General features: G+C 39.3%; 1 protein-coding gene across 2 annotated transcripts in view; it reads right to left on the bottom strand.

Annotated features, from left to right (window-relative positions):
• CEMIP2 (cell migration inducing hyaluronidase 2) overlaps positions 1-14195 on the bottom strand; it is an 80869-nt gene that overhangs the window by 48731 nt on the left and 17943 nt on the right. For both annotated transcript variants that reach the window (XM_030877012.3, XM_030877017.3), the window contains 4 exons: positions 10621-10761; positions 9454-10015; positions 5708-5877; positions 1754-1942 (listed from right to left, as the gene is read on the bottom strand). In XM_030877012.3, coding sequence (XP_030732872.1) covers positions 1754-1942; positions 5708-5877; positions 9454-10015; positions 10621-10761 — 1062 coding nt within the window. The remainder of the gene's footprint in view (positions 1-1753; positions 1943-5707; positions 5878-9453; positions 10016-10620; positions 10762-14195) is intronic.

The following is a 14195-nucleotide window of genomic DNA, read 5'->3' as shown; positions in this document are numbered from 1 at the left end:
CACAGAATCCCAGGAAGTAAAGATTTTAAGGATTATATAGTCTAATCCCCCACTCAATGCCTTAACCCTCACTACCAACTATCAAATCCACACACAGAGACCTTACTCCTCCCTGAAGTAGTTCAGTCCTCTCTTGAACAGCACCAATAATCCAGAATCTAACTAAGAATCCATGCTGTCTCTCTCTCTCTGCTTCCTGTCCATGTGCTCTTGTTCTACTCCCTTGAGGACAACACATGAAGACCCAGATGCATGTTGGCTCTAGGAAAACGAATGGTTCTGTACATGTTGATAACAGAGTGTCAAGTTGTTTTTGCTTCTACTTCAAAGCTAAAGTAATCTGCATTTGGACATTAACAGTACAGAAATAACCATCTTTCCCTTCCCACTTCTTATTGTAATATTATTATGCACTTTTAAATTCCCACATTTATTGGAAGCTTAGAAACACTTTAATAATGAGTTTTTATCTGATCTTTACTATAAAAACTCAGGAAGGAAAAATACAAATAAATCAAGGAGTTGAGATTATGGAGACTCATTATCACGTAGACTTGTTAACAAGAGTGGGAATTTCCAAATGAAATTAATGCCAGACCGTATCATGGTTTTTCAGCTTTTTGTTTTCTGCTTATGCCCTGTATTGTCAGGAAAGAAAAGTATAACACTGAATGAAACAAGAAAAAATTGCTAAGTGGGCCAATCCCATTTTTTTCTAAAGCAAAAAATTTTCCTTTAACCTTCAAAGCTCTAAATTACCCACTGAGTACTTATTAAATAGTTACTATAAATTATTTTGTTTTGTTTTTATTTTGTTTTGTATCATAAATGTATAATTTTTATTACAGAAGCAAGGAAATATAATGAGTGAAATGCACAATGAATCCCATAATTGAGGCAATGAAGGAAGAAGCTTTGCCTATTACCAGGCTCAAAATAAGTACCTGGTAAATGTCAGTCATCCTTTATAAACACTGCTTACAGTAAGAATCTTATTGTACATTGCTCTTTCTCAAAAAATATATTATTCAAGATTATGACAGGAAATGTAGTTTTATGAAAATACCTTTTTTTTTTTTTTTTTTTTTTTTTGCGGTACGCGGGCCTCTCACTGTTGTGGCCTCTCCCATTGCGGGATGCGCAGGCTTAGCGGCCATGGCTCACGAGCCTAGTCGCTCCGCAGCATGTGGGATCTTCCCGGACCGGGGCACAAACCCATGTCCCCTGCATCGGCAGGCGGACTCTCAACCACTGCGCCACCAGGGAAGCCCTGAAAATACCTTTTTGGTTCCATTTTAAATATATTAGTGAGATCTACTTTTTGCCAAGAAAGTAGACACTCAAAAACCATGAGTTTCATTTTTTTTAATTAAAAAAAGAAAGACTTCTATTAAAAAATGAATCTGGTTTACTATTATTTAATAGTGGAAAATTAATAAGAAAGAAGTTGGAAAGGATCTTGGAAAAAAAAAATCAATCCATCTATTCTGCATCTTTTTTTTTTTTTTAACATAGAAACTGGCACAAAAACACTGATTTGCCTATAACACATCATTAACAGCAACATTATTGCTCAATGACTACTTTTATCTAACATCCTCTGGGACTCTTGTGTTCAAAGCACCCCACTACTAAGAACTTCAATATTGATGAAGATGATGATGATGATGACGACTGAAGGAAAAACAAAGAATTCCAGGAGTCATATCTCAAAAAGAGTGTTTCCCAAGAAGCCTTCTGAGCAGTCTGATACCTTTGACTTTGACCTGGAAGCGGTTGCACTTGGGACAGGGGAGAAGAGTGAACTCCTCTGCTTGGTACATGGAATAGTCCGTGCTTGCGACCACAATCTGATCTCCGGGTTTCCAGCTACTAACGTCATCCAGCAGATGAAGTTTCACTCCATCCACGACCTCTACCCGGAAACCTGAAAGAGAAACACCTAAACCAAAAAGCAAGAAAGAAAGTGATTTTATTTTTCTAAAATCAACCCCCTCACTGATTCACAAATCAAAAGTTAAAATAAACACAAGTCAGCAATGCTTCAATTTGATCCATGCACAGGATGAAACAGGACATTAGCACATATGTAATCTTAATAGTAAGAATAAAAGCTTGCCTTAGGCAATCTCTCATTTCTGTGCCTTTGCTCATCCTTTAGTCTTTATCTACAGTGTCCTTCCACTCTTAATTCATCAACCAAGATACTATTCATCTGATAAAGTTCAGGCGAACCTTTAAGTACTTCCCAAACATCCTTGCTGGAAGTAACCTTTATGTCCGGTATTCTCATTCTGATATTCTCTCTGGTATGATTCGTATCATTCCAATGGGAAGACAGCTCACCTCCTTGGAAGCTACATCAGTAAAGGCAGCAAAGTACATGCATCTGTGTATTCACTGCTCTGTCTCATAGTGCAGACTCATAAATGTCTACTGAAGGGATGAGTATTCCCACTATTATCTGCAATGTGACCTAAAGGCCACATGATAGTGCCCCAGTCCAACTCAGCTCCTTTCCTGGGATAACGTCAGGCTTGCAATCCAGGGACTACTAATTACTGATCTCTCCTAATAGCAGATGAAAACTGAAAAGTTGATCCAGCATCTCCATAACTTATACTCTTTAACATGCAACCAAGTGTAGAAGTGTTTCCTACTTCTAAACTGTCCATGATATAATCTGTCATGGTTTAAAAATTGATTTAATGCAAATGAATATGGAATAGATAGAAGCTATGAAAAATATGGAAATGTGGGAAAACACCACATTTCAAAGATATCTGTTTACTAACTGTACTTCACTATCATCCTTCTAATTAACTGGCAAACTACTCTGGGGCTACTTTAAGACACTGTCTCTAAGAGTCGATGATAGGAGTAAAAAAAACTCATTTACTCAAGTTAGGGGAATAAAAAAGAGGGAAATTTAGGCAAGGCACAAAGAGTAACACAAATATCCTTACAGTCTTGAGGATACCCTGATAAAACCTAACCTGAGCAAGTCTTGAATTCTGCTCCTTTAGACTCTGATCCACCATGTTTTCCTGTTTCTACAAAGCACCAAAAAAAAAAAAAAAAAGAACCTAATAAATGTAAAGTGTTTTTTTATGTGTTTCTTGCATATAAATACTAAAGCCTATAATGGAATTTTGTCTAAATAATAATAATAACTCTAACAATAATGATAGCTAACAACTGTGCAATTTCACATACATAATAACTTTTCATCAAAACAACTTTGAGATATAGGAACTATTATATGCATTAAAGATAAAGAAAGCAAAGGTCAAGGAGTCTGACTGACAGCTGAAAAATGATAGAGCCCACAAATGAATGCTAATTTAATTCCAGAGTCCAATTTCCTAAAGTCTATATCATTCTGCCTTCCCAAGAATCAAAACAGGCAAGTTAAAAGCAAAGGTAAACAAAAAACTCATAGTAGCAATGACAATCACTACCCAAAATTTCAGATTTTACCAAAAAGAATTATCTAAAAAAAGAGCAACTAAGAAACATTAATTTTTTCATATAAAATTTCAATAATGCTTTTAAAAAAAGATTTCTAGGGCTTCCCTGGTGGCACAGTGCTTGAGAGTCCGCCTGCTGATGCAGGGGACACAGGTTCGTGCCCCAGTCCGGGAAGATCCCACATGCCGTGGAGCGGCTGGGCCCATGAGCCATGGCCGCTGAGCCTGTGCGTCCGGAGCCTGTGCTCCGCAACGGGAGAGGCCACAACAGTGAGAGGCCCGCGTACCGCAAAAAAAAAAAAAAAAAAAAAAAAAAAGATTTCTAGATCAATAAGTTTTGGCTTAAAAGACCATCAGAATTTGTTTCTGTTTAAAAAAAAAAAAGCTAGGTTACATGGAAAAAATCTGTATTGTTCGATTATTCCTCACTTTTTTCTGGCTGTAGAAGAAAATCCTACCTGAGATATCTCCTATTAGCACTACTGAATAGGAAGTATGAAAGGATGTAAGTTTTATCCTCCTTTCTTCCTGGAGAGAATTTCTACCTCTTCCAGAAAATAGGAGCCACTGAGAACATAGAACACAAACAATATCCTATAGTAGATAGCTAGAATGTACCCTCTTCCAGAAGAGAGGAGTCATTGGCAATGTGGAAATGAAAGCAAAATTTCCCACAAAGGAAATGTTGACTCAAGGTTTGTCAGTGTTATCCTCTGCCTGGAGTCTTCCTGGAAGCAGTTCCACTAAACTCTTCATGCAGGTCCAAATTCCTGCTTAGAAATACTCCTCATCTACCTATGCTTTTTGCCAGAGGCAACCAGGACGTGGTCAAAAGAGCAGTAGTCTTGCAGGCAGAAAGCTGAGGCATGATTCCAGCTTCCTTATCCATAATAGAAACCATCTCCTCACCTCAGACTCAGACGGCTGCTTAGATGGAACATGTGAAAGTCCCTGTTACATACCAGGAACTCTGTTTTAAAGCAAAAGACTTTCTCTCTTTAATTACAAGGACACAAAATACACCCAGGTCATGTTTGCATTATTGTTAAAATAGCTAACCTTTATTTAGTGCTTACTATATACACTGTGCTAAAAAACTTCATATTCTTCACATTTGATACTCACAGCAGCTCTATGTGGTAGTTCCCATTATTATCCCCATTTTTCAGATGAGGAAACTGAGGGTTAGGAAGTTAAAGTCACATGCCCATCATCATATAGTAAGTAAAAGAGCTGGGATATGAACCCAGGCATTCTGTCTCAAAAAATCCATTTCAGTGAATACTTTGCTACAATGCTGCTCAAAACAGAGTTATAAGCTCAATCTAAACTAAACCTTTCTGGCTAATTACAGATGTAATAAAGCACTTTTTAATGACTCATTTCACATTAATTTTGGTATAATATTGGGTTGGAAAAGAAAGCTGGTGGGCAAGCACAGACAGAAGGCTGCCTATCTACCTGGAGCCAAAAAAATGTAGCAGCAAAGTCGGTAAGTACAGAAATTCTGCAGCGAACATCCTTAAGAGAAAAAATCAGAGCATCAGTGCTAGACATGATAGTTCTTCTGAAAGGTGGATTATAATTTTTAAAATGTGCTGAAGAAAAAGTAAAGACCTAAGGTAACTTTACAATACATTATTTAAGGAGAGGAAAGCAGGTTAAAATAAAATGAACACTAGGGGAGGCAACATAGATTGAAGAGTGCTAATTAACTCTGAATGATAGGGTTAAACATTAATTTTAACTGTACTTTTCTGTGTTTTCCAATTTGTCCATAAGATAAATGTAGTAGCTGGATTATCAAGGAAAAATTGCTAAGAAAATGAGTAATTTGTTTATACAGCATGTGTTCAAAGGTAATATTTGCCGACACGTCTATATAACAAGAAAATCTAAAGTACAAGATCATTTCACTGTCACAGAACATAACTTAAGACAGCTCACCCGATCACATCCAGATTGGTTCAATTGGTACCAAATCCAGGAAGCAAATCCATTAACTACACCATATGACTCAAGAATGAAGAACAAAAGTCCAATTGGGGGTGCCTAAACTAGATCATTTTCTAGTCCAGAAAAAACCCTTGAGTCTAAAAGATTACGTACAGTAGGGAAACTATAGGTTTCATCTTTAACCAGTTGAGAAATCTAAACAGTCATTTGAATACACTTAAAAAAAAATCTGTCACAATACTTACCAATGTCTTACAAGAGTATAAACTGTACTCGCCTACCTTCAATCCATTCACTATAAGCTGTCACAGAGAACTTCTGACCATCCACAGTATAAAATTCTCTTTGGGCAAGAGCCTTTCCTCCACTACTATGATTCTCATAGTTTCTCACAGATTCATTGCAAGAAGTACTTCCACCATCAATGACACCAACCAAAGCCCAAGCTTGCCTAGAAGGAAAATAAGCAGGTGCATTTGATTATTTGTCATGGTACTGACCAAATTCCCCAACACAGATGTTATGACAGGTGCTGTTAATTCATTTTTTCATTTTTGTCAATCCCTCCACCTCTTTTTCCATATGTGGTTGCAAGTCCAAACTTGACTGAAATAACTGACATCACAGAAGAAAATGCACCTGAATTTTAAATCCTTGTTTGTCCAGCTCTGTAACAGGTGAAACACTGATGACTATGACTTCAATTAAGCACTGACTTCCTTCCTCAATGCATACCCATTTCATTCCTGTATCATTCTGGGCACAAACCCATTTCTTTTTAAATTATTACCTGGTCTCTTTTCCACTATCCTCTCTGCTTTGTTCTCAAATCTAGCTGCATAATAGAATCACGTGGAGCTTTAGGAATATATCCATGCTTAGACCCAGCCCACACTGATGCAAACAACATCTCTACAGGTGGGGCCTGGCATTAGTCTGTTTTTAAAGTTCCCCAGATGCCACGACTGTGCAGCCACACTGGAGAACCACTGAGTTAGAACAGTGGTTCTCAAACTTTGTAGGCATCAGAATCATCTGGAGGGCTTGTTAAATCAGATTGCTGGGCCCCATCTTCTGACTGTTTGAGGCTGGGCCATAGAATTTGCATTTATGACAAATTCCCAAGTGATGCTGATGCTGCTGGTCTAGGAACCACACTGAGAACCTCTGAGTCACAGGTCAGAGGTTAGAGCCGTAGGTATCAACCTTAACTGCACAAATTGCAGGGGGGCGCGTGTCCTAGCCTTCAGAGATCCTGAGGTAAATCATGTAGGGTGGGCCCTGGGCGTGGGATTTTTTTAAGATCTCATGTATGCAAACAAGGCTGAGCACCACTGGATTATTGGTTTCTTAATATTCTTAAATTAAATCTGTAGAATCACTCTCCAATAGATTTAAAATTTTACATGCTTTATAACTATTTGTTGAAAGCAGTATGTTTGAAAAACACCATTTTATTTCTGTGATACTGTGATAAACATCCCAGGGACTTTGCTCAAGCTTGTGGCAAAATCAATCAAAAAAAAAAAAAAGAACAAAGATAAAAAGTCAGAAAATTTGCCTTAAGACTCCTGGTTTCAAACATGAAAAGAAAAATGTCAACTTCCTACTGTAGAAAAAAAAAAATGCCAAATGTAATCTATGCTAGACAGATGGCTGGATACTCACAGATGAAAGTTAATCAGAGCATGCCTACAACCTTACAAATTCTACACCCACCCCTGCGTGGATTAGCTACTCTTTGGCCGACTGTGCTTTATAGCTCTATTTATATTCCTTGATACAGCAGAAAGAATCAAACGAAGAATGTCTCCATTTATTATCTCCTGTGTGAGAGGGAAGAGGAAGAATATCAGAGGCTTCCTTTATTTACCAGAACTGCCTCAGCAACTATAAAACAATGTTCTATTCTATTGATATTATCTCCAAAACACTCCTACTTCCCTCCTCCACTTGAGGAAAATTTCAGCGTGCCAGAACATTATCTTCAAAGGGGCATGTTTATGTACCCTGGAGATAATGTCAATGCAATGGAATGTTGGCAAAGGATCACAACTCTAATTCCTCCATCAAATCAGCAGCAATATTTCTAAATTCTAAAGGGAATTTAGAAACAGTAGGGAGAGGAACCCAAAAAGAGTCAAACAAAATATTCATAGCTAATGAACACACTAAACCTAGAACAATAATGACATAAAGTTGTAATCTCCGGTATTACTGGATAGTGAAACAAAGTAGGTGTCTGACTTTGAACAGACCACACTTCCATTCATAGGTCTATAAATTATAGAAATATGTGCACATGAGCATGAAGGGATGGATAAAAGAACACTCAGAGAAGCACATTTTATGAGAGGTCCGAACTGGACAACCACCCAGATGTCCAGCAGTAAATACACTGTGCTATACTCATACAATAGAAAATAAACAACGATGAAAATAAGCCACCCTGCATGCACCAACATAAACGACACTCAATAACGAGGTTGAGCAAAGAAGCCAGACACAAAATATAACATATTGTCTGCTTCCATTTATATGAAGTTCAAAGACAGGCAAACCTGAACTTTACTGTTCTCCACAAATCCAGGGGAGTGGTTTACCTCTGGTGAACAGAGGGAGTGGTCAGTGAACAGGATGGGATAGGATGGGGGCTTCCAGGACACTGGCAACGTTCTCTTTCTTGAACTGGGTGGTCGCTACCCCGATATCACATGGTGATAAGTCATTAAACTCTATATTCTTGTTTTTAGCACTTTTCTGTATATGTATAATATTTAATTAAACCACCACCACCACCACCACCCCAAAAGAAACTACCTCTAAGCCCTCCTTCTCTACAGCCTACACAGTATACTCCTAAACTTCCCTCGGGCTTCTCACCTTTGGGGAGCCTCCAAGGCTCCTTCTATTTGCACTCCCATCATACCCTGTAGCTGCACTAAGTTTCTCACTGTATGATCCCCTTCTACTTAGGTCTCTGTTTATCCACCAGATTAAAAGAGGACTCTGAGACAGTGTCCTTTCATCTAAGCATCTATGGGCACCCGGCGCTTAGAATCCCCTAAGTATTCCCTGGGTGAGTAAAAAGCATTTTAAGAACATTACAGATGCTTTTTCTTCACTAATTTTTGTCTTCTTAACTTTCTCTACAATTTCTATAGATAATATTCCATTCCAACACTGACCAAAGAAAAAATAATAACTAGACCAACCAACCATCAAAGGAAAATAATAATAACTAGATCATTTCAACATGGGAGTTTTGAAGTCTTCTTACTTTTCACTGCAGATATTCCCTGACTTTATTGTGAACAGTAAGCAGAATTAAAACTTGTTTTTTTTTTAAATTAAATGTTGAGCCAGCTGCTTCCCCAGAACCCAGAACTGCATTAGGAAATCATGATTAACTAGACTATGGCACAAGAACACAAGAATAAACTGTAGGGATGAATCCTACTATCTGGATGAACCTCGTAGCCCTCCAACTTGTGCTTCCTCACATGTGCCAGGGCCCCAGAGGCCTGTGCCCATCAAACAAGCAGACTCAAATTAAAGGATTAAAAAAAAAAAAAAAAGAAAAAGAAAATTGTGCATGTTCCACCCCATCTCAATCTTTTCAGACAACTTTTCCACCTTAGCACGGAATTGGGCCCTAACCTTTCAACTCATAAGGTACCTCCAATTAGCCTGAGTTTCATATGATCTTCAGAAGATAATAAAAGAAGGAAATCAATCTCCTTAAACTGCCTGATTGCTTTCAGTACGTTTCTGTTCTTAATTTTTCACAAGCCCAACGCTAAGGTTCACAAAGTGCTTCATAAACCAAAGCCAAGAAAAGAACTTTGTAAACCGTCTTCTGTCCTCCAGTTCAAAGCAAGAGGCAACGAGACTTCCAAATGGTAGTGGCCATTCTGGCCCCTGAAGTCAGACTGTGAAGTATTTTGTTTCTTTCTCCCGCTCTCCTCTCACACAGACAGACGCTAATACATAGCAGGAAGGAAAGTAGAGAGATATGTGTGCCCACCTGTAGCCCAGTCCTTGGATCAGCTTACTTCCCAGCCGGTCCTGGATCATTTGTATGGTTCCTTGTAAGAGGCTTTTGACTGCTGAATCTCCAACAGCTATGGCAACAATCCGTCCTGGATCCTGGTCTCTCAGGAATTTCTGAAGTCGCCTACTTTCATTGTGGTATTCGTGGGTATCAAACCTCTCGATTTCCAAAATTTTGGCTGTGTCTTGGTCAATGACCCTCACATTGAGGCCCCTGGAAAAGTCCTTTTCAAAGGCATGGGAGCCAAAGGTCAAGCCTGAGGAATTCAGAGTTCTCACCAACAGCGTCCATGATGCCTTCTGTGCCCCATGTAATTCCAGTGTCCCGCCGGCTTCCACACCAATAAATTTTTTGCCAAATGTTGGCATACTTTCACCTTCATCTGACTTGCCATACAAGGCAATTGTCGCTTTGGATTTATAGCGGCAATTTTCTGCTCCAATATGAAGCGCCCCACCATCCTTGATCAGGATGTAACGAGTCCGCAAAGTAATATTTCTGGATCCATCTTTATCGTCCCCAAATACAAGCAGTCCTGCAGGGAATAACACACTAGGTAAGCCAACTTCTAAAACATCTTTCTGAGGTACAGAGAAATAAATTTCATCTTAAGAGGGGAAAAAAGCACTTCCGCAGTTAAGTTGGGAAAAAGAATTTACTAGAAGTCTGCTTAGAAAATTGAACCTGTTTTCAAAACATATTAAAGGAAGAAATGGAGAGTTCATATCTCAACACCCTAAAGATGCCCATGTGTATGAATTTCAATCCATTCACTTTAAAGGTACATCATTTCTAGAAAAATATGTAAGACTCTACAAATCTGAATCTCATTTTCACATATGTTAATCCACATTAACTCTCTCATCACTGTTCATAGTTGTAACGAAGATTTAGCTATGAGAGATGACCTTCTGGAACTATTTCCTTTTCTATAAATCAAGGGTCTTGACTTGAGTGATTTCTACAGCCCTTCCAGCTCTTGAATTCTACTGTTCTACCTTAGGAACTTTTCCTGTCTCCATGGTTAGAGTGACACCACATCCTAAAAGCTAAGAATAGTTTTCTACATAAAGAACATCAAACGTTGCCCTGCAGTAAAGAGCAACCTTGCTGTTCCCATAGACAGGGACTGCTACTTACCTCCATCCTTAATGACTATAGAGTTCACCGTGGCATCTGAGGTCAGGCGGAACATATCTCCCTCCTTGATAACAACTTGTTTTGCAGAATCTTGTCCTGGATCCCAGTTCCTGAGACGAGGGTTTTGATCTGGGCAATTCTCTATAAAACAATGCAACGTCGATATCCCATTAACCAACAATATGCAAAAATACCTTTAGCCAAATCCAAGTACTACCATCATTTATTGCAACCTGCAAGTAATGGGCTGACATATTTTAATTTCCTTCCATAAGGATGGAAGTTCCATCCATCCCACCAAGCAGAGATGTGTCAAATCCTTTACTTCCTCAACGCATAAAAAAGGTTTCACCACAGGGCTTCCCTGGTGGCACAGTGGTCGAGAGTCCGCCTGCCGATGCAGGGGACACGGGCTCGTGTCCCGGTCCGGGAAGATCCCACATGCCGCGGAGCGGCTGGGCCCGTGAGCCATGGTCGCTGGGCCTGCGCGTCCGGAGGCTGTGCTCTGCGGCGGGAGAGGCTGCAACAGTGAGAGGCCCGCGTACCGCAGGAAAAAAAAAAAAAAAAAAAGGTTTCACCACAAAACCAAGTCGCTATACACTAGTTTGGGTCAGAGTCCACAAGGTGAAAACAGAGTTCGCCTGAACTATCTACTCTGGAAATAAATCAACAGTAAGAGGCAAAACTCTTGATTGTTCTTGGACCCACTGTAGAAAGCCATTTTAGAAAAGAAACTATGTTCACAACACACTGATAAATAAAAAATAGAAATTGCTAACTAATATGTATATTAGGTCTTCCCAGGTTCCTTCCTATGCACAGTGAATCATAAAGTAGGTGATAATAGCAATTCTTTCATTCCAAAGGCAGCCGCTGATAAACATCACTATCTTCAGACATATACACTTTCCCAACAAAGCTTCAAGAGGCAAATGGCCAAAGACATGACTTCTCATTTTCAGAGATGAGGAAACGGCAGATTAGAGAAGCCAAACCCTAGATTACTCAGCAAGTTGAGTGATATGGAAGTTCCCCTTTAAGAAATGAGGTTTACTTTCCTTGTAGCGTTTCTTTACTAGAATTATAATTTTCCTCTTGAGGGACTTCCCTGGTGGTATAGTGGGTAACACTTCGTGCTCCCAATGCAGGAGGACGGGGTTCGATCCCTAGTAGGGAAACTAGATCCCACATGCATGCCACAACTTAAGAAGTCCGCACGCAACTAAGACCTGGCACAGCCGAAATAAATAAATAAATATTTTTTTAAAAAAACAGATGTGGGGCTTCCCTGGTGGCGCAGTGGTTGAGTCCGCCTGCCGATGCAGGGGACACGGGTTCTATGCCCCAGTCCGCGAAGATCCCACATGCCGCGGAGCAGCTGGGCCCGTGAGCCATGGCCGCTGAGCTTGTGCGTCCGGAGCCTGTGCTCCACAACGGGAGAGGCCACCACAGCGGTGAGAGGACCGCGCACAGCAAAAAAAAAAAAAAAAAACAGATGTGTATAGTGTACATAATATGTTAGTAACGTGTAAGATATGTTAAAAAAAAAAAAAAAGGACTTCCCTGGTGGCACAGTGGTTAAGAATCCACCTGCCAATGTAGGGGACACGGGTTTGAGCCCTGGTCCAGGAAGATCCCACATGCCGCGGAGCAACTAAACCCGTGTGCCACAACTACTGAGCCTGCACTCTAGAGCCTGTGAGCCACAACTACTGAGCCCATGCACCACAACTACTGAAGCTCGTGTGCTGCAACTACTGAAGCCCGCGCGCCTAGAGACCGTGCTCCACAACGAGAAACCACCGCAACGAGAAGCCTGCTCACCCCAACGAAGAGTAGCCCCCACTCGCCGCAGCTAGAGAAAGCCCACATGCAGCAACAAAGACCCAACGCAGCCAAAAATAAATAAATTAATCTTAAAAAAAAAATAAAAAATAAATGGAGTGTTTACAAAAAAAGAATTTGCCTCTTGAATAGATGATGATGAAAACATAAAAGTATTTTGCATTGCCACAGCTGTTTAATGCATGAGACATTTAGTTTCTGATATAATTTGGAAGAAAAGAGAGGGGAAAAAATCACACCAATTTTGACCAACTAATGACCAGGTAGTTATTGAGGATCAATTTGTCCACTCTGGACTAGATAGTGTAAAATTTATAAAGTATATAATTTATAAAATTTAGAATGAGCTCACAGCCCTCGGAGCATATAACCTAGCTTGGGAGAAAAAGCCGCCATGTATGAAATAATACTGAACAATGTGGTAGTTACTTTAGATGAAAAAGAGCTCAGAGAAAGGAGGGGTGGGGCTAGAGTAACCGAGGCAGCTTCAATGGAGCAGATGACACTAGACATAGATCCTCAAAGGGTAGACAGTATTTAAATAAGAGGAGCATGAAGGGGAGATAAGAATACTAGTGATGCAAATACCCCTTACTATCCAAGTCCATTTGGTTGCTCATTTAGAATAGCAAGATACAGCCTACATTTAAACTAAGCCAAGATAAGAATGGACAGGATATGCTTGCAAATCATATGAAGGCGGAAGGTATATGTTGGGGGATAATATGAGAAAAAGTAGAGACACTGGGTACATCACAAAGATATAATTTTTTATAGGAAGAAAATTGTGATTCCTCATTTTGAACTTGCACACCACTAATGCAAGCATCTATTTCTAAGCATTCATGTTGGCTCATGCTTTCTCTTTGAGGAGATAATAACCACTACAGTTAAAATTAGTCCCACTAGTTAAGACCTTGGCAATTATTTCATGGAATTAGTTTTTCTCCTAGGAGTTTCATAATCATTGATATTTAATTCTGATAAATCAATGATCATCACTATTATACTAAGAATAATCCTTAAACTTTTATTCCCATCGAAGAAACAAAAAACGTCTTGAATTCGTTCTGACTTAATACTGAGGATTTCTTGAGCTTTTCTTCTACCTCCCTCTCTACCCATAAAACATTTAGCTGGAATGCTCCATGATATCATAAGCAAATGTAGGCCCCAGGTAACAAGCACTGTACCCAGCTACAGAAGGAAATCCAGAAGGAATCTAAGTCTCAAAAGATCTAGAGCCTACTATAATAGTTATATAATTCCTCTTAATTGTTTATAATTATTCCCCAGGAAAGCATGCCTCATTAGAAATTTTTTATCACCAAAAATTCCAGTCTGTTTTTTTCCAGTAAACTACACTTAATGAGAAAATATATAGTCTGCAGAAAGCATCAAAAAACTAGCTTAGCTAGTTCCACCTTCTCAGCTACCCATTTGTTGAGCAGTGGATGCATTATCAAAGTTACATAACAGCAATAACCACAGTGAGGCTGATCCTGAAATATTTCAGCATACCACATCTTTCCACTGATATTCTGCCCTTACACTGCCAAAATGTGAAACTAAACGATGTTGATTCAAGGAACCACATCAGCAATTCAATGTCTTAGCTAGAATATGAAAACATCAATTAAAGCCACAGATTTCAGCTCTGATTTTCCAAAATCTAGCATCCCTTTACTGAAGATTACTTGGAACGAATGAATCAACAGCAGTGAATTTGG

The sequence above is a fragment of the Globicephala melas genome, chromosome 6, assembly GCF_963455315.2.
Source record: "Globicephala melas chromosome 6, mGloMel1.2, whole genome shotgun sequence".
Lineage (NCBI taxonomy): Eukaryota > Metazoa > Chordata > Mammalia > Artiodactyla > Delphinidae > Globicephala > Globicephala melas.
This window is presented reverse-complemented; position numbering and strand designations above follow the sequence as displayed.